This window comes from Oryctolagus cuniculus, chromosome 2 (assembly GCF_051225735.1).
Source record: "Oryctolagus cuniculus isolate XC-2025 breed Fujian yellow rabbit chromosome 2, ASM5122573v1, whole genome shotgun sequence".
In the NCBI taxonomy this organism is placed as follows: Eukaryota; Metazoa; Chordata; class Mammalia; order Lagomorpha; family Leporidae; genus Oryctolagus; species Oryctolagus cuniculus.
Window position 1 is genome coordinate 118,638,962 of NC_142868.1, and position 26,707 is coordinate 118,665,668.

Below are 26,707 nucleotides of genomic sequence, written 5' to 3' on the forward strand. Positions count from 1 at the left end.
AGACGGTCAGACACAGAGCTCCCATCTGCTGGTTCACTACCAAATGTCTGGAACAGCCAGGGCTGGGCCAGGGGCAAAGCTTAGAGCCCGGAACTCAATACAAGACCGCGCTCTCCTTGAAGCCACAACTCGAGCTGAGTGTCTCCCCAAGTCCGCTCTCCGGCGATCCTTACTGAGCGAGAAGGACCAAAGAGGTTACCAGCTAAATTGGGCTTGCAGCAAGCTTCACTTCCGGTATTTGGGGGCGGAGGAAGGAAGGATTTGAGTGGGGCGGAAGAGAGTTGAAGGTGCGCTCTCGCCCTGTTCTAGTTCTGTACAGTTCTAACCGGTCCATTCGCTCCATGGTTTTGGTTCCAAGTCGACCCTATAACACCGGAGGGCCGAAGGCGGGCGGAACATGAAGAAACTACATTTCCCAGCAGGCCGCGGGCGCCGGGATTCCGGCAGCGACTCCTGCGTGTGGCGCGCTGCCGCTGGCTTCTCGGTGCTCCGGCGGACACATGGATCCGGTTGGCCGGTGGCGGACCCTGCCCAGCGGGCCTAGCCTAAAGCACTTGACCGACCCCTCTTACGGGATCCCGCGGGAGCAGCAAAAGGCGGCCTTGCAGGAGCTGACGCGGGCGCACGTGGAGTCGTTCAACTACGCGGTGCGCGAGGGGCTCGGCCACGCGGTGCAGGTGAGCGCGGTGCCTCCCCCGGCGCCTCGGAGGGCTGTGTACGCCGGCAGGCTGGCGGAGGAGGGGGCTGGGCAGGGTGCATGAGGCTGGGGGCTCGTGGGGGAGAAGGTCCCGCAGGCGGGCGGGCGACGGGGTCCCGGCGAGGCGCCGGGGAGGCTCCGGTTTTGCTTAGCTTCTGTGGAGTGGATCCTTCGATTCTGCGGCTCAGAATTCATGTGTGCATCATGTGGATTTTTTCAGAACACAACTAGTTTCATCCTTCGGGGATTCCTAATTCACAGATTCATTTACTCACTAAAATTTACTTGTGACTTTCCGTGCGTAGAACAGCAAACATTTGAGTTGCCCGATGCGCGCGTTCCCAGCTGAGATCCAATAAGACAGTGTTCTGCCTCTCGATTTCAGTTCTCAGACATAAACACCTGTTCTTTTTGCTGTCTGGTGCAGCCTTTTTCACATTTTTGTACTGTTTGTTGATAATTTTGCAACTTGAAATAGTGCCTGAAAACATACATTGAAGTACTTTGTGTTGTTGCTGGGCACAGGAAAGCTGTGATGAAAATACACGTTAGGTAAGCTTCATTCAGACCATTCTGCTGTTAAATTTATTATTTATTTATATGAGAGGAAGAGAGAGGGAGCTCTTGCCCACTGGTTCGCCACCCCAAATGCCCGCAGCAGCAGGGGCTGGGCCAAGGCAGGGACCAACTGCTTGATCATCACCGCTGCCTCTCGGGGTCTGCATTCGCAGGAAAGCGGAGTCAGAGTTGGGACGCAGGTGCAGGCGCTCCAGGGTGGAATGTGGGCATCATAAGTGCTAAGCTGAACGCCCGCTGCTCAGCCGTCTATCAAGTGAGGCGCCCTTTAACAGGAACAGGTAGGGCGAGGTTCTGTACTGATCGGCTGATGGCAAGCTGTGACAGAGGCTCTCAGGGACTTGACTTCGTGTTTCCCCGGAGCGTGGGTCAGCGTTTGCGGTAACTTTAAAGAATTTCACTAACGTGAGCGTCAAGGCTCAGCGGCGTTTACCTGCCGAGAGTGCAGCTGTGGCTTGCACGAGTGAGTCTTTTTTTTTTTTTTTTTTTTTTTTTTTTTTAAGATTTATTTATGTGAGAGGCAGAGTAACAGAGTTGGGGAGGGGAGGAGAGAGAGAGTCTTCCATCCACTGGTACACCCCCCAAATGGCTGCAACACCTGGGGCTGGGCCAGACCGGAGCCAGGAGCTGGAGAAGCAGATCTTCCTCTTCTTCTTCTTCTTCTTTTTTTTTTTTTAATTTATTTGACAGGTAGAGTTATAGACAGTGAGAGAGAGAGAGATAGAGAGAAAGGTCTTTCTTCCGTTGGTTCACTCCCCAAGTGGCCGCTACGGCCGGCGCTGCGCCGATCTGAAGCCAGGAGCCAGGTGTCTCTTCCTGGTCTCCCATGCGGGTGCAGGGCCCATGCACTTGGGCCATCCTCCACTGCCCTCCCAGGCCACAGCAGAGAGCTGGCCTGGAAGAGGGGCAACTGGGACTGGAATCCAGAGCCCATATGGGATGCCAGTGCCACAGGCGGAGGATTAGCCAAGTGAGCCACAGCACCGGCCCCGAAGCAGATCTTCTAATTGCCTCTCCCTGTTTTGACACTACATCCCTTAGACATGAAATATATTTAACATTTCAGTTCTAAAGTACCATCAGTCTTAGATAAAACTGAGAAAAGCTGGGTTGAATTCACATGAGGGCGGATGGCCTGTGTATTCTTAGTCGGCTCCGCCGTCCGTGTTCCTGTCATTCTAACACTAAGCCGGAGGGTTGTTTGTGTCTGGTGGGCTGCCAGTGTGAGCCCAGTCGGAAGGAGGCTTCCCTCTCCTTGCTGTCTGAGCAGGGTCAGACTGGAGAAGGTCGGCGCTGGGGTCAGAGAGCAGGCGCGTTGGCCTGGTGCCAGCTGTATCCTGAGAGCCTCCTCGCTCTGCTCATGGCAGACAGAACAACCCCGAGTTAACGCGTGGCAGCCTGAAGTGCGTAGTGAAGAGTGGACCGCATGTCGTCTTAACTCTCTTCTGTTTGTCACGGTGGCGTTGCGGGCTTCAGTGCTTAAGGAACACAGGGATTTGCAGGAGTCCTAGAGAAAAAGTGCCTTGGAAATGCAGGCCGTGTAATCATGCGTATTGTATTCCAGGCCATAGCTCCCTTTGAATTCGCTTTCAAAGATGAGCGCATCACTCTTACCATCGTGGACGCTGTGATCAGTCCCCCCACGGTTCCCAAGGGCACCATCTGCAGAGAGTTCAACGTGTACCCAGCAGAATGCCGGGGCCGAAGGAGCACCTACCGTGGGAAGCTGACGGTGAGTGTGACCGCGCCTGGCTCCCACAGGGCGGATGGCTTCTGGGGTTCATACAGAATTCTGCCTTCTTGGTGCTGGCGTCTGAGAGCGCCCGTCTTTGAAACCTGAAGCATGAAGTCATTCGATGTAGTCTGCTTCCTAAGAGTGTTTTTCTCTTTTTCACCTAGGCTGATATCAGCTGGGCAGTAAATGGCACCTCCAAAGGAGTCATTAAGCAGTTTCTCGGCCATGTTCCCATCATGGTGAAGTCCAAGCTTTGCAACCTGTACAACCTTTCTCCCCAGGCCCTCATTGAGCACCACGAGGAGGCAGAGGTAGCGGTGGGGTCCGGGCCCCGGGGCAGTGAAGTTCCAGGGTGGGAAACGTGCTAGGAGCGGGTTTTCTTTCTCTGCTCCAGTTTCTGGATAGGTGAAATGAGATGTTGATACCCTGTCTGCACACTCTCTCAGGCTCTTGTTGACTGTTCCCCAAGGCAGAATGAAAAAATGCTTATATAATTGAGCAATTGAGGGAGGGGGGTGGAAAGAACTGGGAGGTTTTCCCCAGTTTTCTGAATGATGGTTTTTTGGAGACTTTTAGGAATTTCGTTTGTTTAAAGCTGTGTTAACCCCCAGAGCTGCTGTGAGAAATGTCTGTCTGCTGGGGTAGCATTCTGTGAGCGTATTTATGATTCGCACACCTTCTCTCCACGGTGGTGGGTGGCTTCGCAGCGCTGAGCTGGAAGAATCGAGATGAGCTGGTTCTGCCTGCAGTAGGGAGACTCACGTGGCGGGAAGAGGGTGTTGGTGTCAGACCTGGGTTTGACTTGTAGTTGTTCCCCTTACCCGTGTGTGGCTTTGGGAAGTTGAGTGTCCGCTACCCCCCTGTTAGGAGGGTTCACTGTTAGGCAGCATGGAGACCTAGCCGTGGTATGCCTGATTCTTTATTATGGAAGTGTGATATTGCCCAGAGCTAATTTTTTTTAAGATTTATTTTATTTATTTGAAAGTCAGAGTTACACAGAGAGAGAAAGAAAGGCAGAGAGAGAGAGAGGTCTTGCATCCGCTGGTTCACTCCCCAGCTGGCCGCAACAGCCAAAGCCGTGCTGTTCTGAAGCCAGGAGCTTCTTCTAGGTCTCCCACGTGAGTGCGAGGGCCCAGGGATTTGGGCCATCTTCTACTGCTATCCCAGACCATCGCAGAGAGCTGGATTGGAAGTGGAGCGGCCAAGACTAGAACCGGCGCCCATATGGGATGCTGGCATTTCAGGCCAGGGCATTAACCCGTGGCGCTGTTTTAATGCCATTTTGGTGAACAGAAGCCTGTCCAGTTGGCCTTTCCTTCCTGTGTCCAGGAGAGGGAAGTACCCTATTTTCCTTCCACACTTTTCTTCCATTTCCTCATGTACGAGAGAAGAGTGTTTCACACATAAACCATGTCTATCCTGTTCTCAGGGGATCAGCAGGGCCATTCACAGAGGTGTGTACATTACCACTTCTGTGTGTGGTTCCACATCTGGCTAGGAATAAGGTTCATGTGTATAGTCGGTGAGGTGTCTTTTTAGCAAATTTCAGTTTATCTCTGACAGGAAATGGGAGGCTATTTTATAATCAATGGCATTGAAAAAGTCATCCGCATGTTGATCATGCCTCGGAGGAATTTCCCCATTGCGATGGTGAGACCGAAATGGAGAAGCAGAGGACCCGGCTATACTCAGTATGGTGAGTTCTCATGATGGTTGCAGTGTTCTTTTGGGAAAGTGTTAAGCCTTTTTTTTTAAGTAGATGTACCCAGACAGTCCTTAGACTTGTTCTCATGTTTATATTTTTTGTTTTTGTATTGAGCATTTCTGTGTTATGATTTCATCATGAAAGTAGAGAGGCAAGAAAGATGTTGGTCAGAGGGTGCAGACTTCTAGTTATAGAAGAATCAGTTCTGGGAATCTAATGTACAGCATGGTGGTGATGGTTAGTAACACTGCATTGTTTCCTTGAAATTTGATAATACAGTGTCCTGACTGCCAGGTGTGCGTGTGCGCATGCACACACACAGTCACAGATGATAACTGGGTAGTGATTGATGTTTTGATCAGCTTGATTGTGGTGCTCATTACACAAGGAACATATGGCATGCTCCTTCACTTAACGACAGAGTTGTGTCCCATTCAGCCCACCATGAGATGAAAGTACTCAGTGGAACACGGCGTTCATTGCTTCTAACCTACAGACCGTCAGAGCTTAGCCTCACTCACTTGCATTAGCCTAGAGTTGGGCAAAATCATCTAACACAGAGCCTGCTTTATAAAGGGCCGAGCATCTTGCGTATGCACACAGATGGGCATTTTGTGGACACAGTAGGACGTGACAAGGGGAAAGCTGGCCACACAGCCCTGTGTGAAGTGCGGGCTGCCTCCCCTGGGGACTGTGTAGCTGACTGGGAGCCGCCCTCGGGTCGTGCTGTGTGTCTCTGGCCCTGGAAGGGACCACAATTCAAAATGATGTTAAAGTTGAAAAAGATTCCAGTTTCATAGTGGGAAACCTACTTCCTATTTTTCCAACGGGAAGAGCACAGTGTTTATGTTACTGCTTACGAAGGTGAAGGCTGGCCTGACGTGGCTGCAGGGGATGTGGCCCCAGAAGTCTTGTTTAGATGCCCACGGCACTCTTCTGGGGGTCTCTGGCTGAATACTCTGTGACAGCGCCAGACTTCACAAGACTATTCTCTTGGGGCGACCCCTACAACCAAACAACCTACGCTGATTGAGGATTGAGATGAAAGTCGGCCTTTACTTGTAGCTGTACGTACTACGCCCAGAAGCATGTCTCAGCACACCCACGTGTCTAGTTTACTCCTTTGCATCAACTGGTGCGGTATGTCTTAGCAATCTTCAACTGATGTTGCAAACCCAAAATCCTCCTTTTCTCCATTTGAACTGTTGGATGAAGCCACCAGCTCCCCACAGGGTGGAGGGATATGCCGTGCTGTCTGACCTCGTTCCTGGGGGCTGGGGAGGGACATGCCATTCAGATGGGTGGAGGGAAACTCTGTAGTTTGGTTAACTTCATAACTTCAGTTATTTTGCGTCCCTGTCTCTGAACCTGGGGAGATTTCACGCCCAGAGGACATTTGGCGAGGTCTAGAGACATTTTGGTTGCCAGCCCTGGCCACTCCCAGCGCTTGGTGCTGTGTCCGTCTGTCACTGAACCCTGGCTCTCTGCCGCTTGCTTCCGCAGGAGTGTCCATGCACTGTGTGAGGGAGGAGCACTCTGCAGTCAATATGAACCTGCACTACCTGGAGAATGGCACGGTGATGCTGAACTTTATTTACCGGAAGGAACTGTTTTTTCTTCCTTTGGGATTTGCACTTAAGGTGTGACTTACTGAATGTTTTGTTGTGGTTATGGAGGGAGTATCCGGTGCAGATCTGATGGATTCCGTCATGCTTTTCTTCACTGTTCAGTAAACATCTGTTCCTCAGGAATTCGAGGGGGGTGGGCAGTCTGCTTTGAGGTCTCCGAGGGGCACAGGGGGGTGTCAGTAGGGGCTGGGTCATTTCAAAGGATTGCCCAGGGCTGGAGAATCCACTTCCCAGGTGGCTCAGCCCCATGGCTGGCAGATGTGCGCTGGCTGTTGGCAGATCTCAGTTTTTCCCCAAACAGGGGCCCTTCCATAGGTTCCTGGTGGCAGCTGTGTGCTCCTGCCCTCAGGTCGTGAACCAGGAGGATCTGGTGCAGGCGGCAGTGGCCTCTATGACTTAGCCTGGGGTGTCTCACGTTATCTTTTTCACCTTATTCTCTTGGTCACCCTGAAGCTCCGTGGGGGACACCACCCAGGCTGTGAAATACCAGGGGCAGTTGCTGGGGCTATCATCCACGCAGTGCTGTGTTTCAATAGAGGCCAGCTGTGGGACGCTCATTTTTCTTGGGTGTTAAAATCATCAGAGGAGCGAATTGCTACTAAATGAATAAGATAGTTTATCTGTTGCTAGTGAGCAATTAAAAATACCCTTTCCCCACCCCGTTCCAGGCACTTGTCAGCTTTTCCGATTACCAGATTTTCCAGGAACTCATCAAGGGGAAAGAGGCTGACTCTTTCTTTAGGAACTCTGTCTCTCAGATGTTGAGGATTGTCGCGGAAGAGGGTTGCTTCACACAGAAGCAGGTTCTCAACTATCTCGGCGAGTGCTTCAGAGTGAAACTCAACCTTCCAGACTGGTATCCAAATGAGCAGGCCGCAGAATTCCTGTTTAAGTATGTCTGTGCCACTGCCGCTTCCTCGGGGCGGGGATTCTTTATGCTGACGGTCATCAGAATGTCAGGGTGAACTGGGGTGGAATCCTGTCCAGGCTGGTAGGGGCTGGCTTTGTCTCTGTAGACATTCTCACTCCCCTCTCTGTTTTTGGTAGTTTCATTTGATGTTACTGTACTTTTTAACTTTTATTTTGAAATCATTTCAGACTTCTAAAGTAATGTCCAAATTGGGCACATACATCCACCAGCTGTTCACACTGTATCTCATACACTTGATTGCTCTCGTGTACGTGGACACACATTTTTCCTTGTGCGTGTTTGACACTTGCAGGCTTTGTGTCCCTGTATTTTCCCAAGGTCCAGCGCTATACCAGCTCTGTCCACAGGCAGCTGAAGCCACGGGCCAGTTATTTAGAACGTGGCCAGTCAGTTGAGAAACTAGATCCTCAGCTTGGATTAAATGGAAATAGCCATGTGGGGCTGCTTGCTCCCATACTGGCCAGCACAGGGCGAGCCCTTGGCCCCTGTTCTGTTCTTTCACTCATGTTGTCAGAAAACAGGAAAAAGCAACTTTACTGATGTAAAGATTTTTGTTTTAAGTAAACATGCACTGGGGATGTTGGTCTGTAGGACATTAGGCGGTATTAGCAACTGAGTTTCTTTAAGCGTTTTCTTTCTGTTTTCACAGCCAGTGCATCTGTATCCACTTGAAATCCAATACTGAAAAGTTTTACCTGCTTTGTCTCATGACCCGGAAGCTCTTTGCCTTAGCCAAAGGCGAGTGCATGGAGGAGAATCCTGATAGTCTAGTGAACCAAGAGGTGCTCACGCCTGGTCAGCTCTTCCTTATGTTTCTGAAGGTAAACGCCCTGCTCTTACCACATGCCCGCTCGCAGAATCGCAGAATGGGGTGAGGGCGCCCAGTAGTGTTTTCTGCACGTTTAGAACTCCCAGTGTGGGCATTTTGCACAGTTTCTTTCTTGTTGTGAGCGGTAAGACACTTAGTCAGAAATCCTGGCTGACACCGGATTCAGAAATGTGTCTGATATTTTTATGCTTCTGAAGACAGCATCAGTCTTGGTCACAGCATTAATGGTGACGTGCGAATGGGCTGTGTGTGTGCATAGCGTTCACTGTTCTTTACAGAGTGCGTGTTTGTGAATTCACCTGCTCGCTAGAATTTACTGGGGACCGCAATACGAGGGGCTTTTGCTGTCACTCACTGGCATGGCAGAGCTGTGGAAGTTGGTCTCCTGATGCCTGGGCTCCCTGTTGAGGCTGTCAGAAAGGCAACATTTTGCCTTCTCTCGGCACCAACACGGTTAGCAAAGGTCTTTTTCAGGGTTCTGCTTAGTGCCTCGTTTGTGGCATTTTTGTGTTTTTTTGTTGGTGATGGTCAGTGCTTAAAATGTCCTCCAGAGATAGCCTCGTGTTCCTCAGTGCACGAAGGCCTGTGGGTGTTGAGCAACCGAGGCTGTGTAGTAAGCCTTCTTCCAGTAGAAGCGCACGTGAAAGAGGATCGGGGACTGACCCACTGACCTGCGGGAACAGCGCCCCGTGTTTTCCCCGGAAGCGGTGGTCTGGGATTTGCTAACTCGGTATTTAGGGCGTAAATACTGAGAACTGATCCTGGGCAGGGGGGTGTGGAGATGTGGAGAATGGTGTGGCACAAAAAGTAATTTCACTAAGAAAGCTGATTTGGTGGTAGTTTGTATTTGGTCATTACAGTGTGCGTGTGTGTGTGTGTGTGTGTGTGTGTCTGGAAGCCTCATGTTGCACCCCACAAGTTTGTACAGTTATTAAATGTCAATCAAAACTGAAACCAAACTTTGAAGGAGCGAAATGGGCAGGCCTGGCAGAAGAGGGTTCAGCTTCCTTCCGCTTCTCCTTCCTCCTCTGCCAGCTCGCAGCGTTGCCTGTGTCTGTCCCTCACCTCCGTGGGCTTCTTTCCTCCTCTTGGTCTTTTTTGTCTTCAGTCCCTTTGCTGTTGGGTTTCAGGTTGTATGGTGTCTGTTGTTCCTGCTCACTGGGCAGCTGTCCTGGCTGTTGGATCTCAGCTGGAGACTTTGAGCCCTCATTGGCTGGCGGTGTTCTGACAGGCGCAGGGACTGCTGCTGCCGCCTCGGAGCTCTGCTGCTGTTGCTTGTCCCTGGCGTGGAAGCTGTTGCAGTGGCTCGATGAGAGGTGTCAGTTAAAAACTTCAGTTAGAATTTTAATTTAAGGGCTGGCACGGTGGCGCAGTGGGCTCAAAGCCCCAGCCTGTAGTGCTTGTTTGGGTCCAAGCTGCTCCACTTGTGATCCAGTGCCCTGCTAATGTGCCTGGGAGAGCAGCAGAGGATGGCCCACAGTGCTGGAGCCCCTGCACCCACGTGGGAGAACTGGAAGGAGCTCCTGGCTTCGGATCGGCCCAGCCCTGGCTGTTGTGGCCATTTGGGAAGTAAGCCAGTGGATGGAAGACCTCTCTCCCTGTCTCTACCTCTAACTCTTTCAAATAAATAAAAGTAAGTCATTAAAAGAATTTTTTAAAATTTATACCAAAGCAAACAAGTGATTCTGTCCATTAACGTGGACCATCTAGAGCAGAGGTTCTGTCCCCACCCCACAGGGACGTTGACAATGTCTGGAGGCATTTTTGGTTGTTACAGCTGGGGTGGGGGTGCTGCTGGCATCCAGTGGGTAGAGGCCAGGGATGCTGCTAAGCAGCTACGGTGCACAGGACAGCTCCCTACCACGAAGTGCTCCTGGTGCCCGGAAACCGGATGGCGAGTAAGTCTGTCTTGAGAAATGCCTGGCTAAATTGAATTTTTCTTTTTCCTATGTTAGGAAAAGATGGAAGCCTGGTTAACGTCTATTAAAATAGCTTTGGATAAGAAGGCTCAGAAGACCAACATATCCATAAACACTGAAAATTTGCTGAAGGTTTTTAGTATGGGAGCAGACCTTACCAGGCCATTTGAGTATCTTCTTGCTACTGGGAACCTACGTTCTAAAACAGGTGAAATTAAACAGGCCTTTCCAGTTACCTGCAGACTGGGGTTTACAGGTGGCGGAGGGAGGTTCTGTTTAAAAAGAAACTGCCCCCTTTCCCTGAAAACTGACCTCTAGTGGTGAATTTTGGTAAATGTCTGTGAGCCTGGAGGGCTTTAGACTAGGTGTCTGTGTAGCTTTAGGCCAGTTCTTAGCACCAAATGCCTTTCTTGTGCCTCCTGGAAAACTACTTAGGTCTCTTGAGGGAGGGCTGCCTGGTAGGAGGCCTGGGCTGATAGATGGCAAGTCCCTCAGCTGTTTGCATTCGAGTGACCTGAACTTTGAAAAGTCACGCCTGGGGACAGAAATCTTTATTTTGGTAACAGATGCTGCTAATGCAGATTCTGTGGTTAGCGGGCTAACTCAAGGGTGTGAATCCGCTGGCCTGCCTCCCACATCAATCTAATGACTTAATGTTCTCCCACAAAGGGGCTGGTGCTGGAGGAGACGGGGAGCCAATGGGTGTGATTGTGAAACCTGGTGGGGGGGGTTGTTTTCACTGTTTTTGTTAAGCTCCACTTACCACTGCTAACAGTATGTGTTGGAGTAACCCACTCTGATCTATAGAGTGCTCTGAAGATTTGTCTTCTCAAAGATTGAACAAATAGACTTTGCTTGACCCTTTTCAAGTGACTTCTGTTTTGTTAAGGTCTGGGCTTCCTGCAAGATTCTGGACTTTGTGTTGTGGCTGACAAGCTGAACTTCATACGCTACCTCTCCCATTTCCGCTGTGTGCACAGAGGGGCTGACTTTGCCAAGATGAGGACCACCACCGTCCGCAGGCTGCTCCCGGAATCCTGGGGCTTCCTGTGCCCTGTGCACACCCCAGACGGGGAGCCCTGTGGTCTGATGAACCACTTAACTGCCATCTGCGAGGTCGTTACGCAGTTTGTGTATACGACATCCATCCCACCTTTGTTGTGCAGCCTGGGTATGTGACCAACAGCAGTGAACGGTCTGGTTTGGGTGGATGGCTTCTAACAGGTACAGACTGTTGGGTTAATGCCCCTTTGGGGATTCTGTAGTGACTTCTCACAGAAGTTCCTTTTCACTCTTCTATGCAATAGTTGGGCTACTTTTTTGGCTTGCCTTTGGAAGATCAAATTCATTCTTTGAAAAAGGAAACAGGAGAACTTCAATGTGGGTAGGTGATTTGTTCTTTCTGAAACGAACAGTATCAAGACATTTGAACAAGACCAGCAGTTAATATTGGAAGTATAGAAGCTATTGTGTAACTTTAGTTCTCCAAACTTCTGTGGGAGGACCCCTGCCGTGTTGGTGCAGGAAGATGTTTAAAAAAAAAGGTTGTCCAGTATACTTAATGCTGCCAAGTATATAACCGTTGCTCCTGGCTACCTTGCAGCTGCTGCCTCTGCTGTGGCTTCTCTCACACTGTTCTCCTGTGTCTGATGCTTGGTTTGAGCTTACCTTCATACTTAGAATAAACAGCTTTTTCTTTGAACAGTTGCCAGTCCTGGGGTCCTCCAGTTGTGATTTGGAGACCTAGTTTGGTGGTCTGTGGGTAGGTTCTCCAGTGGGATTAAGGCTTACACATTTTTGGGTCAACTGGCATAGTTTTATGTGGTTCTGGTGAACGCCTCCACTTCCCAGGGGTCAGATGATCATAGAGTTTCTCTAGCAACCAGAGAATGTGGAGTCAGGGGTCCAGAAATGTCAGCTTACAAGTGCTTCTCCCAGTTAGAGGGGGGCCAGAGAGAAGGAGGCCCCAGAGAAAGGCATGAAGAAATACACAAGATTGAGAATGTAAGCAGTATAATTTGTACATTCACCATCTACAAGGAAAAGGATGGCTTTGTTTGCTACTGGGGATTTAAATGCCAAAGCCTGGGAGATGGGAGAAAGGCGAAAAGAAAGAAGTGGGCAGATGGGAAACGTGTCCCCTGCTGAAGAGGAGATGGGAAGGGTGGTTTGCTCCGGGCCTGGGGAAGGAAGCGACAGAGATGGTCGGGCACTGTAAACGCTTCGGGTCCTCAGGAGCTCTTAGGGGCTCCTGGGTGAGTGCCCTTTCGCCTGATGACAGGTGGTTCTTGGTGGTGGTGCTGGGTCTGTAAAGCCCCTGCCACCCTGAGTTAGTGAGTGCTGCAGTTCCAGGGGTGCTCCTGCAAGCCCCAGGTCACAGCCGCTTTGGTCAGCTGGTGTAGTTTTATGTGTTTCTAGTGAAAGCACCTTATTCAGCTTGTGCTGTTGATTCCTGGATGTTGCGGGGCACCGTGACTGTAAGTGTACCTGGATAGCGTGCAGCACAGCCTCACACCCTGAGGAGTGCCCGACAGCACTGCAGTGCTGTGCTTGAGGTCCGCGTTAAGTAGCAGAGTCGCCAACAGAAAGCAGAGAGGCCGCAAGCACTGAGCGGCCTGCACTTGTTCCACCTGTTTCCAGTGTCAGAGCTGAGGCAAAGCCGCGCGTCCCCTTGATCCATCTCAGCTGGGAATACGCACGCCCGAGTTGCGGCTGCATGTCCTAAGATGGCCTTGAAACTGCCCTTAATCTTGCTTTTGTGGTTACAAATAAAAAGTAGCAAGCAGGTAAATTATAAGTATGGAATCTGCAAATAATTATATATTTTTGAAAACAGTTATGTGTACGTGGCTCAGACGTCATACTTTAAAGAGTGTACGGGTATAGGGAGAGGCTACCTTTCCTCCCTCTCCTGCAGCTCCTCTCCCCCAAGGCTAGTTGATATGTAAACTGTTGAAGCTGTTGATGAACCCTCCGGAGGGCATTTGAGATGTTGGCTACAGGGGCCGGTGTGCTGTGGCTCACTTGGTTAATCCTCCGCCTGCGGCACCAGCATCCCATATGGGCGCCGGATTCTGTCCCGGTTGCTCCTCTTCCAGGCCAGCTCTCTGCTGTGGCCCGGGAAGGCAGTGGAGGATGGCCCAAGTGCTTGGGCCCTGCACCCCATGGGAGACCCGGAGGAAGCGCCTGGTTCCTGGCTTCGGATCGGCGCAGCGCCGGCCGTGGCAGCCATTTGGGGAGTGAACCAACAGGAGGAAGACCTTTCTCTCTCTCTCTCTCTCCAACTCTACCTGTCAAATAAATAAAAAGAAATGTTGGCTACAGCATTCTGACGTGATCATCCCGTCTGTTCCTTCGCCAGGGGTCACACCCATCGATGGGGCTCCACACCGACCGTACAGCGAGTGCTACCCTGTCCTGCTGGATGGCGTCATGGTAGGCTGGGTGGATAAGGAGCTTGCTCCCGGCATCGCAGATTCTCTCCGTCTTTTTAAGGTGATCTTCAGTCTGTGAGTTGTCGCGTCTCTGGACGTTCGGTTTTGGGTCCTTTGCCATGGATGAGATGGCCCTAGGGCAGTCTCAGGTGGTCAGCGGCCAGTGGTTTGAAGCTCATTGAAGAGCTGCCAGTACTTTCCTCCCGTGGGCAAAGGCTTGCCCACTGCTGACCTCCTTGGCAGGGTCTGTGACACGTTTGGCCCATCTGCAGTTTTTGGTCGTTTCATTGAGATCCCAATGTAATAAATTTTAACTTTTTCCTTCTTGTTAATATTAATAGCATATAAGGGATTTCAAAATATGAACATTTCAATAACAGTAAAGATACATGAGAAATATAAGAAATACAAACATCTGCCTGCTTTTAAAGGGTGAACAGAGTACAAATGCTAATCCTCCAAGAAGAAAAATGCTAGTATTTATTAAGTGTTAACAACAACAACAAAAAGACATACATCATACCCTCTTTTGTCTCTCTTTTTTTGAGAGTTCCTATCTACTAATTCATTCCCCCAAGTGCCCACAGTGGCAGGCCTGGGCTGGGTCTGAGGCCAGTAGCAAAGGACTCAGTTTGGACCTCCCATGTGGGTGTCAGTAACCCAGTCACTTGAGCCATCACCTCTCCCGGGGCCTGCATTAGCAGGAAGCTGGAGTCAGGCGCCAGAGTTGGTATCAAACCCGGGTCCTCGAGTACGGGACACAGGCACCTTAGGGACTAGGGATTACGTGTTATCTCCTCCTCGCTTGCCTTCTAGGACCTGAAAATACCTTTTTTTAAAGTCAAGTATGTGGGGAGCAACTCGGACTAGACTGTTACTGGAATTAAGACTTATTCTATGCATCTGCTCTCCCACAATATGGCGCTGGGAGAGAAGAAAACAGCTTCTACACAGCTGCCTCCAGTTCAGCCAATAAACTGTAGGACTTGCTCCTGATTGGAGAGCAGCGTACTCGGCGTGTGGGCAGCCGAGTTGGGATTGGCGGAGGAGGACTATAAAGGAGGAGAGAGACGGCATGCACCAGGAACATCTAAGGGGAACACCTGTGCAGCCCCCGAGAGAGCCGGCCGGCGGTGTGCCGCTCCCCTGCGGAAGTGGGGAATGTGGCCAGGGGGAACTGCCCTTCCACGGAGGTGGAAGGGATAGTAGCCAACCTGGGAAGAACGAGCAGCAAACCCGGGGAGGGCCGAGCAGACAAAAGAACAGCGCAGGGTCCTGTGTCGTTCCTCCACGAAGATGGGGAGCGACATAATGGTGCCGTGACTCGGATATGAAGCCTAGGCAGGGTCCTGTGTCGTTCCTCCATGAAGAGGGGGAGCGACATAATGGTGCCGTGACTCGGATATGAAGCCTAGGCAGGGTTTAGTGTCATTCCTCCATGAAGAGGGGGAGCGACAAAGTAGAGTGCCGTTCTTTGAGTAACTTATCTTGGACTTTTCTTCCTGACAACGAGCTTTGGCTGCTTAGGTAGCAGTCTACAGAAGAGCTGTCCTGGATGAGCTGGTGGTAATACTCTGCTGTCTCTTAGTTTTTAAAATCATTAGACATTGACACAATTTTACACTCAGAGAAAAGCTGTTTGGACCCTGCAGAGAACTCCTGAATGCCTGTTAGCCAGTTCACCAGGTGTTTGTTCTTTATCATTTGTGTACTGTGCTCTTTATCATTTTTCTTCTGAACAATTTGAGATCACGAGACAGAAATCACGTCCCCCTTTACGTAAAGATTTCAGTGTATCTTTTCCAAGATCAAGTACTTTTTCTTCAGTAACCAAAATAACATTTACCTAAAGCTGGGAAGGGCATGTTGGCGGAAGCCACGGTCGATGTTCAGATTCCACCAGTTCTCTCAGGAATGTGGTTTTTTTTTTTTTTTTTTTTTTTAAGATTTATTATTTATGAAAGTTACACAGAGAGAGAGGTAGAGACAGAGAGAGAGGTCTTCCATCCACTGGTTCACTCCCCAAATGGGGGCAACGACCAGAGCTGGGCCGATCTGAAGCCAGGAGCCAGGAGCTTCTTCTGGGTCTCCCACACGGGTGCAGAGGCCCAAAGACTTGGGCCATCTTCTACTGCTTTCCCAGACCATAGCAGAGAGCTGAACTGGAAGTGGAGCAGCTAGTCTTGAACCAGGGATGCCAGCACTGCAGGCGGCAACTTTACCCGCTACACCACAGTGCCAGACCTGAGAAATGTGCTTTTTTTTTCTACTTTAAAGATTTATTTGAAAGTCAGAGTTACACAGAGAGAGGAGAGTCAGAGAGAGAGAGATCATCCATCCAATGGTTCACTCCCCAATTGGCTGCAACGGCCAGAGCTGCGCTGATCCAAAGCCAGGAGCCAGGAGCTTCTTCCAAGTCTCCCACATGGGTGCAGGGGCCCAAGGACTTGGGCCATCTTCTACTGCTTTCCCAGGCCACAGCAGAGAGCTGGACTGGAAGAGGAGCAACTGGGACAGAATCCGGCGCCCCAAGTGGGACTAGAACCTGGGGTGCCGGCGCCGCAGGCGGAGGATTAGCCCAGCGAGCCGTGGCGCCGGCCTTTATTACCATTTTTAAAAAAGATTTATTTATTTGAAAGGCAGAGATACAGAGAGAGAAGGGGAGAGAGAGAAGTCTTCCACCTGCTGGTTCACTCCCCAAATGACCGCAATGGCCAGAGCTGGGCCAGGCCAAAGCCAGGAGCCAGGAGCTTCATCTGGGTCTCCCTCTTGGGCCATCTTCCACTGCTTTCCCAGATGCATTAGCAGGGAGCAATTGGAAGTTGAGCCGCTAGGACTTGCAAAGGCACCTATATGGGATGCTGGCGCTGTAGACAGAGGCTTAACCTACTACATCACAGTGCTGGCCCCTTGTATTACCATCTAGGTGAGAGTGGGTGTGTATTTGAAATAGTATACAGTATGATATTATTAACCATAGTCACTTGCTGTACCCTAGGCTCCCAGAACTTTCTCCTGGTGCTACTGAAACTTTGATGAGCATCTTTCTATTTTTCCTCTACCCAAAATACTTCCATTTTTATTAATAGTGTATAACAATCTGCATGAATTCTGATACGTGAATGTTATTTTTTTTTTTAAATTTCTGTAATTATAGTTTGTATTTCTTCTTTCACTCAGGAATTACTAGTTTTGTTTTGTTTTATTTTATCCTTAACTCTCAAAGGGAAGGACCTTTTCATCTAATACATTTAAAGTTAAAACCAGAGGTGAGCGTTGTACAGCAGGTTAAACAGCTTGGGGACACCTGCGTCCATATCTACATGCCTGGGATGGATTTCTACCTCTGCTTCCAATTCAGCTCCTGCTAATACACCTGGGAGGCAGCAAATCATGGCCCAAGTGCTTGAGTTCCTGCCACCCACATGGGAGACCCAGGTGGAGTTCCTGGCTTCAGCCTGGCCCAGGCTTGCCTATTGCAGGCATTTGGAGAGTAAACCAAATAACTAATCTCTCAAATAAATAAGTGAAACTATAAAATGAAATGAAATAGAACTAATAACCTATTGCATTTTAGACATCAGGAGGCAGAATTTCATTTAGTCTGGATACGTGCACTCTCTTAGTTCACCTTATCCCCAGTGTCACTCATTGCTGGTTTGTCTAGTAATGGGCTGAGCTGTCAGGGAGGTCGGGTTCTTGCCCCTCTCGATGTGGGGACATTGGCACTCTGCTTGGGGATGAGACTGGCGTGGACAGCAGTGGCCTCGGGGCACTGGGGTTGTTACTTGAGTGACTTTAAGTTCTTAAAATACTGGTTTTCATGTTAGAGCTCCTCCATTGTACCCACCTACCAGCAGGGTGGTGAGGAGGGGGAGGGAGTCATGTAAAATACATCACTAGTTCTTATTGAACACTCTCTTTTGTTGAAAACAGGTGCTGAGAGAAAAAAGAATTCCCCCCTGGATGGAGGTGGCCCTTGTCCCCATGACAGGAAAACCAAGCCTGTACCCGGGGTTGTACCTTTTTACCACTCCCTGTAGGCTCGTCCGGCCTGTGCAGAACTTGGAATTAGGCAAAGAAGAACTGATTGGAACTATGGAGCAGGTACAGGCTGTGTGTGTGAGAGAGAGAGAGAGGGAGAGAGATGAGGGTGTGTGCTTCTCTGTGATTTTCAGAGTGACTTAGTGGTCCCCTTACGTGCCTCCTGCCCCTCCTGCCCCTCCTGCCCCTCCTGCCCAGCCCCCAGAGCTCCTCTGTACCTGGCTCTGCCCCGGCTGGTGAGACTGAAATAGTCTATGAGATTTGGCCAACATGCTTGCAGTTGCAAAACGGGGGACTCTGTGCTACTCAGAGAAGTTTCCCGTCTTCCCGTCCTCTTCACAGTTGGACCAGGGTAGGTTCAGAATGAAATGCATAAAGCAGACGGTACTGCAAGCAGGAGGGTTCCCTGTGCGCCCCAGAGGAGTCCTCCCGGGGCGTGATTCTGGGCCAGGCGCGGGGCCTTTGAGCCCTCTGAGGAGCAGAGCTGACACGTCCACAGTCACCGGTGTTCTGTGCCTTACGCGCCCACCCCTCTCTCCCAGCTCTTCCTGAACGTTGCCATCTTTGAGGACGAGGTTTTGGCCGGCGTCACCACGCACCAGGAGCTCTTCCCTCACAGCATGCTCAGCGTCATCGCCAACTTCATCCCTTTCTCTGATCACAACCAGAGTCCCCGGAACATGTACCAGTGCCAGATGGGTAAGGCGGCGTGGAGGGCGGGAGAGTCATGCTCGCAGCAGAGCCGCAGGGCCCGCGCGGAGTCCCCAGGAGCGTGCCGCCCGGTTTGTTCGCCCGCCGGTACTTAGTTTTCCCTTTGGGGTGGAGACGCAGACGCAATGCATCGTTACCCCAGACGTTTCCATGTGCGTGTTCCTGTCGACAGGGACTCCCAGAGCCACGAGAACTGTTATAGTCAGGAGATTGCACTGGTACTGTGCTTTGATGGTCCTTGTTCAGACTTGGGCCAGTCTGGCCAGAAATGCCAGATTTTCTGGGCAGCAAGCACGCAGCTCATGGCCACGCGTCGTTTAGTTGTCATTGTTGGTCAGTCTCCTTAAATTTAGAGTAGCTCTGTAGCCTTTCTTTGTGGTTCTCGACATGGACATTTAAAAAAAAAAAAAGGTATTTTCTAGCGTGTCCGACACTTTGAATTTGAAATACCATGACTCGCGTCTGGAAGATCGGGAGCTGTTATAATCACTCCCCCTGCCTGCAGATGCACGTTTCCATCACTCACGACTTCCCTTCTGCCTGAAGAACCACCTTCAGCGCACTGTGCTAGCGACTGTGCTCCCGATTTTCACTCATCTGCAAACTCTTTTTTTTTTTTTTTTTTTTTTTTTTGACAGAGTGGACAGTGAGAGAGAGAGACAAAGAGAAAGGTCTTCCTTTTGCCATTGGTTCACCCTCCAATGGCCACCGTGGCTGGCACCCTGCAGCTGGCGCACCGTGCTGATCCGATGGCAGGAGCCAGGTACTTCTCCTGGTCTCCCATGGGGTGCAGGGCCCAAGCACTTGGGCCATCCTCCACTGCCCTCCCGGGCCACAGCAGAGAGCTGGCCTGGAAGGGGGGCAACCGGGACAGAATCCGGCGCCCCGACCGCGACTAGAACCCGGTGTGCTGGCACTGCAAGGCGGAGGATTAGCCTAGTGAGCCGCCGCCGCGCCAGCCATCATCTGCAAACTCTGATTTCACTTTCACTCAGGGAAGGTGTTCCTGCATAGACTAGAGGACTTCAAAAAGTTTGTGGAAAGTGGAATTTTAAAAATAAGTTTATTTTAGGCCGGCACCACGGCTCACTAGGCTAATCCTCCGCCTTGCGGCGCCAGCACACCGGGTTCTAGTCCTGGTCGGGGCACCGGATTCTGTCCCGGTTGCCCGTCTTCCAGGCCAGCTCTCTGCTGTGGCCAGGGAGTGCAGTGGAGGATGGCCCAAGTGCTTGGCCCTGCACCCCATGGGAGACCAGGAGAAGTACCTGGCTCCTGGCTTCGGATCAGCGCAGTGCGCCGGCCGCAGCGGCCATTGGAGGGTGAACCAACGGCAAAGGAAGACCTTTCTCCCTGTCTCTCTCTCTCTCTCACTGTCCACTCTGCCTGTCAAAAAAAAAAAAAAAAAAAGTTTATTTTGGGTGCAAAAATTTTTGAGATACACACAAACAGGGAGTCTTCAAGAAATTCATGAAAAACGTGTATCATGAAGAAACTGTACGTGCATGTCAAAATGGTCTGTGCCCAGCACACTCACCTCGAATTCTGGTTTTCGTGAACACTTTGAGGCACTCTCATATAATTGGTCCTGAGCTGCAGCTGCTCCCTTTCGGCACCTAGAGCTGTTTCCCCAGCTCCCACTCTGTCTCCGTTGTGCTTCGTTCCTGTCAGAAGGCAGTGGTGTTGGGCCTCGTGGGGGCCCGCTCTGTGTAGAGGGCGGGTTTGCCTGTCTCTCAGGTTTCCTCTGCACTTCGGGTTTGTAGGAGAGCAACTGCTGCTGTGTGGGTGTGGTTTCCTTTGTGTTTGTCCTGCTTCGGCATTGCTGGTCGTAAAGCCGTTAAGAAAATAACGTAGTCAACTTTGTTGAAACACTATTCTTCCTGTCTACAATTTCTACTTGGTTCTTTTTGTAATAGTTTCAGTTTTCTAAAGTTTCTCACCTTCCTTCATTAAAGATGTATTTCTCCTTGCATATCTGAACACAATTTATATAATGAGTGTTACAGTCTTAGTCCTGGCATCCGGGTCACCTCACCATCAGCCTCCACTCACTGCATTTCTCCTGGAGCGCGGGCGGTGTTTTCCTGTCTGGTTGCTTGTCCATGAACTGTGGGATCCACGATGGTGCTGTGGAGAGGACAGGCTTTGGTTTTGTGTAGCAGTGAACAGTGGACATAGCAGCTGGGGGACGCTTTCTCAGGGGGGCTGCTTGTCTCCCATACCTGCATAGTCCAGGAATCCACCAGAGATTTAGACTCAGTGTATGGGTAGAATTTTGGTTTTAAAATTTATTTATTTATTTGAAAGGCAGAGTTACAGAGAAAGCAAGGGAGAAACAGAGATCTTCCATCTGCTGGTTCTCTCCCCAAATGGCTGCAACAGCCAGGGCTGGGCCAGGCTGAAGCCAGGCAGTATTCAAGGCTCTCCCTTTGTGGTTTGTCGCTCCCCCTCTTCATGGAGGAATGACACTAAACCCTGCCTAGGCTTCATATCCGAGTCACGGCACCATTATGTCGCTCCCCCTCTTCACGGAGGAATGACACAGGACCCTGCGTTGTTCTTTTGTCTGCTCTGCCCTCCCCGGGTTTGCTGCTGGTTCTTCCCGGGTTGGCTACCGACCCTTCCACCTCTGTGGAAGGGCGGTTCCCCCTGCCACTTTCCCCACTTCCGCGGGGGAGCGGCACACCGCCCGCCGGCTCTCTCGGGGGCTGCTCAGGTGTTCCTCATAGATGTTCCCTTTAGATGTTCCTCGTGCATGTTGTCTCTCTCCTCCTTTATAGTCCTCTTCCACCAATCCCAACTCTGCTACCCACATGCCGAGTACGCTGCTCTCCTCCAATCAGGAGCAGGTCCTGCTGTTTATTGGTTGAACTGGAGGCAGCTGTGTAGAAGCTGTTTCCTCCTCTCCCAGCGCCATATTGTGGGAGAGCAGATGCATAGAATAAGTCTTAATTCCAGTAACTTAGTCTAGTCCGAGTTGCTCTCCACAGTGGTTCTCTCATCTCTAGAGTTCGCTTCCTTATTTTCTAGATACTGTTTGTTCTCTGAACTTTATCCTTTGGTCTTCAACTCAGGAAGGACGTGGGTTTAACGTGGTTGTAACCACTACACTGACTGGGCTGCAAGGCAAGCAATAGTGATAGATGAAAAACTAAAAACACCAGAAATCCATGCAGTGTTCTGCCTTTTGTCCAGGTTTGCTTTCTCTCAGTTTCCTTTGGGTTATTCTCTATTGCTTTAGGCAGTGCATGTGTTTATAGTTGAGGGGATTTTTTTGTTTCCTGAATCTAGAGTGTTAAGGTGGTCTTGCAGGAGTAGCCATCTATTATCTGGAAGCTAAAAGTCCCCTCTATTTTTTATCTAATTCCACTATAGATACATGTTTTGCTTTGTTTCTAAATATTTCATTTATATATTTGAGAAGGAGAGACAGAGAGAAAGATCTTCCGTCCACTGGTTCACTGCCCAAATGGCTGCAACAGCTAGAGCTGGGCAGATCTGAAGCCAGGAGCCAGGGGCTTCTTCCAGGTCTCCCACACGGGTGTGGGGACTCAAGCACTTGAGCCATCTTCCGCTGCTTCCCCAGACCATAGCAGAGAGCTGGATCCAAAAAGGAGCAGCCAGGACACAAACTGGCGCCCATATGGGATTCCAGCACTACAAGCAGAGACTTAGTGTACTATGCCACAGCACCAGCCCCGGGTACATGTTTTTAAAATCACTTTGTTCTGAAGTGATTCCCTGTACTGTAAAGGAGTGCATGAAAAGTCTTCCCTGTACCCTAAATCCTGTGCCCAGAATTTATGAAGGGTACTTCACACAGGTCATGGGAAGTGCAAACCACCTTTTATTCCATTTTCCATGAATTTTTTGAAGCTCCTGTTTACAAATAATTGACACTTTCTTGTTTGTAAGACAGTAATCTTAATTGGATTCTCTTCTAATAGAGATACCCTATGTTTGTGTACAGCCTTTAAATCTGCTGTTTACATTATGCGTGTGTCCATGAACTGGGTGTAGAACTGTTTGGAATGCAGTACATAGTTTCATAGAAAATGTCATTCTGAACTTCTTCGCATCTGGCATCGTCTTGATGATCCAGTCACATTAAGATCTACTTCATTTCTCTGCCATAAGCACAGCCACCATGATTAATTGGTCCATTGATTCAATCCCCTACGATGCTGGTATTTGTTTCCAGTATTTATAGTTAAGGTGGAAAAGCAGAAAATGCTAACATGGTTCTTGGTTTTTTTCTTTTTTTTTTTTTTCCATAGGTAAACAAACCATGGGCTTTCCACTTCTCACTTACCAAGACCGATCAGATAATAAGCTGTATCGTCTCCAGACTCCACAGAGTCCTTTGGTCAGGCCATACATGTATGACTACTACGACATGGACAACTACCCAATTGGGACCAATGCCATCGTTGCTGTGACTTCTTACACGGGCTATGACATGGAAGATGCCATGGTAAGCTTTACAGGAGATGTGGTTCTGATTTTTTTTTTTTTTTTTTTTTTTTTTTTGACAGGCAGAGTGGACAGTGAGAGAGACAGAGAGAAAGGTCTTCCTTTTGCCGTTGGTTCACCCTCCAATGGCCACCGCGGCTGGTGCGCTGCAGCCGGCGCACCGCGCTGATCCGATGGCAGGAGCCAGGAGCCAGGTGCTTTTCCTGGTCTCCCATAGGGTGCAGGGCCCAAGCACCTGGGCCATCCTCCACTGCACTCCCTGGCCACAGCAGAGAGCTGGCCTGGAAGAGGGGCAACCGGGACAGAATCCGGCGCCCTGACCGGGACTAGAACCCGGTGTGCCGGCGCCGCTAGGCGGAGGATTAGCCTAGTGAGCCGTGGCGCCGGCCTAGATGTGGTTCTGATGCTTTCGGTTTTTAGCTTTTTTGTTAACTGTGAGAGAACTGAAGGAGTATGTTTGTGCCCTCGGTACTGAGTATTTGGCACCTGGGTGTTCTGTAAAATAGTTTCTGGTCTAAGCTGAAAGTGGGCGAGCCTCGAGGGCACAGAGACTGGATGTTCAGATATGCGTAGTCAAGTTCATGTTAGGAGTGAATGGTGACTAAATGTAGTCTTGGACATGGCCACCATTTACATGTATGCATGAGTAGGTTTGGGGCCATTCCTATGTTGTCTGGGTTTTGATAACATTGGTGCTTTGGGCTTTGTGGGGAGAGTTTTAAACTCTAATGCTGGTTACCCTGAACCAAGTGTTGTAGTCTTGCACGTTGTTATTTGCCAAGTCCTCGACTGGCCTCAGTTACTCACCCGGATGATTCTTTGACTTCACAGATTGTGAATAAGGCTTCTTGGGAACGCGGCTTTGCCCATGGAAGTGTCTACAAGACCGAGTTCATAGACCTCTCTGAAAAAATTAAGCAAGGAGATGATAGTTTGGTGTTTGGAGTCAAACCTGGTGACCCGCGGATCTTGCAGAGATTAGATGATGATGGCTTGCCGTTCATCGGAACAAAACTACAGTATGGAGATCCATACTATGGCTACCTAAACCTCAACACCGGGGAGAGCTTTGTGGTATACTATAAGTAAGTTTCCGTGCTGTTTTGTAAAGGCCATTTCCCAGTGACATTGCCAGAAGTCAACGGCAGTTATCTTTTAAGAAGAGAAGTTTTGGGGAAAATGCAAGCGTAACTCGGTTACTGTCTCTTTTAAAGATTTTTATTTATTTATGTGAGAAGTAGAGTTACAGTCAGTGAGAGGGAGAGACAGAGAGAAAGGGCCTCCGTCCATTGGTTCACTCCCCAAATGGCCACAACAGCTGGAGCTACGCCAGTTAGGAGACAGGTGCTTCTTCCCAGTCTCCCATGTGGATGCAGGGACCCAAGGACTTGGGCCATCTTCTACTGCTTTCCCAGGCCACAGCAGAGAGCTGGATTGGAAGAGAAGCAGCCAGGACTAGAACCGTTACCCATATGGGATGCTGGCGCCACAGGCAGAGGATTAACCTACTGTGCCATGGTGCAGGCCCCTCGGTTATCGTCTTAAGTCAGTTTGTGCTGCCAGAACAAAATACCTGAGTGAGGCTGGGTGATTTATAAAGGAGAGGAAGCTGGGAAGTCAAGAGGAAGGCACTGGCAGAGCGGGTGTCTGGGGAGCACTCCTTCCTGCCACATGACCCCCTCTGGGTGTCCTCACGCAGTGGCAAACAGAAGGCCCGACAGCGCCCCTGCACCTCCTGCAGGGTCACTAGTCCGTCCATCATGACGTGGTGACCTCGTGTGGGCTACAGAGGGGGTTAAGGTGCTTCAGGACACATGTGCAGGGGAACATCCAAGCCATAGCTTTGTGGTCTTTGTCATGGCTGAACCATCATTGCTTAAATGAGACAGCTACATGTCTTGTGCTGTTTTCTACTTTTCTTGTTTTCGGTCTATTAGAGTTCATGGGAATTAGAATAGTTTTTCTGTTATGTTGGTTGTTCTTATCTTTCAAGTGACCGTTATTCTGTAGTGACCAGAATCAAAAGCCCTATTCATATTTTAGGGATACGAAGTATTTGTATTGGCGAGTAGAGGTAAGAATAAGTTACAGACATCCCTTATGAAGCACTAGTTATATCCACAAAACTTCAGTTTCTTTGTAAACTTAACCAAACAGTTTGACTTTTCTATATGGTTTCTTTTTTCCTAGGAGTAAAGAAAATTGTATTGTGGATAACATCAAAGTGTGCAGTAACGACACTGGGAGTGGAAAATTCAAGTGCATTTGCATCACGATGAGAGTCCCTCGGAACCCGACTATTGGAGATAAATTCGCCAGCCGTCATGGGCAGAAGGGCATTTTGAGCCGCCTGTGGCCGGTCGAGGACATGCCTTTCACCGAGAGTGGGATGGTCCCAGACATCCTGTTCAATCCTCACGGCTTCCCCTCACGCATGACCATCGGCATGCTGATCGAGAGCATGGCCGGGAAGTCTGCAGCCCTGCACGGCCTCTGCCACGATGCCACCCCCTTCACCTTCTCTGAGCAGAACTCGGCCCTGGACCACTTTGGCGAGATGTTAAAGGCTGCCGGCTACAACTTCTACGGCACCGAGAGATTGTATAGTGGCATCAGCGGGCTGGAGCTGGAGGCAGACATCTTCATAGGCGTGGTTTATTACCAGCGCTTGCGCCACATGGTCTCGGACAAATTTCAGGTTAGAACAACTGGAGCCAGGGACAGAGTCACCAACCAGCCTATCGGGGGCAGGAATGTCCAGGGCGGAATCCGTTTTGGGGAGATGGAGCGCGACGCTCTGTTAGCTCACGGCACATCTTTTCTTCTTCATGACCGCCTCTTCAACTGCTCCGACCGCTCCATAGCCCACGTGTGTGTGGAGTGCGGCAGCCTGCTCTCTCCGCTGCTGGAGAAGCCACCGCCGTCTTGGTCTGCCATGCGCAACAGAAAATACAACTGTACACTCTGTAACCGCAGCGACACCATCGACACCGTGTCCGTGCCTTACGTTTTTCGGTATTTTGTAGCTGAACTGGCAGCCATGAACATCAAGGTGAAACTGGATGTCGTATAACTTGATACCGGTCTCTTGAGTTAGAAGACTTATCAGATTAAAACAAATTATAGGGGCCGGCATTGTGGTGTAGCAAGTTAATCCGCCGTCTGCTACACCAGCATCCCATACGGGCTCCTGTTCATGTCCTGGCTGCTCCACTTCCCATCCAGCTCCCTGATGATGTGCCTGGGAGAGCAGCGGAAGATGGCCAGGAGCTTGGGCCTCTGTACCAGGAAGAAGCTCCTGGCTCCAGGCTGGCCCGGCTCCAACCATTGCAGCCATCTGGAGAGTAAACAAGCAGGTAGAAGATTCTCTCTGTATATCTATTTCAAAGAAATAAGTTAATCTTTAAAAAAATTGTAACTTTAATTCAGTAAATGCTACTCTTGAATTTCTCTCAAGGGTGTTAAAACTGTCTGCCAAAAAATAAACTGTCAACCAAAAATTTGAGGTCTGAGTCTGGTATAATAACTACTGAAGTTGGTTTTGGTATATTCACTGAAAAATTCCACATGTATCTCAAAAACTTAAACACTTGGACCAGTGTTGTGGGGCGGTACCTGGCCTGCAATGCCATAGTCCCAAGTCTGAGCACAAATTCAAGTCCTGGCAACTCTACTTCTGATCTGGCTCCCTGCTAACCCGCCTGAGAAAGCAGCAACAGATGCCCAAGTGCTGGGCCCCTGCCACCCATTTGGGAGACCCAGGTGAAGGTCCTGGCTCCTTGCTTTGCCCTGGCCCAGCCTTGGCCACTGCACTCATGTGGAGAGTGAAACAGCACGTGGAAGATCTCTCTGTCTCTCCCTCTTCTGTTATTTTGCCTTACAAATACATTTTTTAAAGAAGATAGATTGATAAATAAGTATATAAGGAAAAGTCTCCTTACCGACTCCAGGTCCCCTGCCCTGTCTTACACAGGCGGTGACCGTCACACCTGTTAATCTATGTAGAGCAGAGGTACAACAGAAATATA

The 26,707-nt window shown here is 50.0% G+C and overlaps 1 protein-coding gene across 1 annotated transcript; it reads left to right on the top strand.

Moving 5' to 3' along the window:
• The first annotated feature begins 234 nt into the window (after nucleotides 1-234).
• Nucleotides 235-26,179, top strand: POLR1B (RNA polymerase I subunit B). The gene is made up of 15 exons (XM_002709591.6): nucleotides 235-677; nucleotides 2,838-3,005; nucleotides 3,173-3,319; nucleotides 4,572-4,704; nucleotides 6,217-6,353; nucleotides 7,010-7,233; nucleotides 7,922-8,093; nucleotides 10,057-10,228; nucleotides 10,910-11,191; nucleotides 13,382-13,515; nucleotides 17,391-17,561; nucleotides 18,041-18,197; nucleotides 22,484-22,680; nucleotides 23,511-23,764; nucleotides 24,870-26,179. The coding sequence occupies exons 1-15, from the start codon at nucleotides 501-503 to the stop codon at nucleotides 25,750-25,752; spliced, it is 3,408 nt and encodes a 1,135-aa protein (XP_002709637.1). The 5' UTR covers nucleotides 235-500; the 3' UTR covers nucleotides 25,753-26,179.
• The last annotated feature ends 528 nt before the right edge of the window (nucleotides 26,180-26,707 follow it).

What these genes read in the sequence shown, in the direction of transcription:
- POLR1B (XM_002709591.6), top strand. Translation starts at nt 501, where the DNA reads ATGGATCCGGTTGGCCGGTGGCGGACCCTGCCCAGCGGGCCTAGCCTA. An exon ending in GGCTCGGCCACGCGGTGCAG is followed by an intron (nt 678 to 2,837) that starts GTGAGCGCGGTG and finishes ATTGTATTCCAG; the next exon opens with GCCATAGCTCCCTTTGAATT. An exon ending in GAACCTACGTTCTAAAACAG is followed by an intron (nt 10,229 to 10,909) that starts GTGAAATTAAAC and finishes TGTTTTGTTAAG; the next exon opens with GTCTGGGCTTCCTGCAAGAT.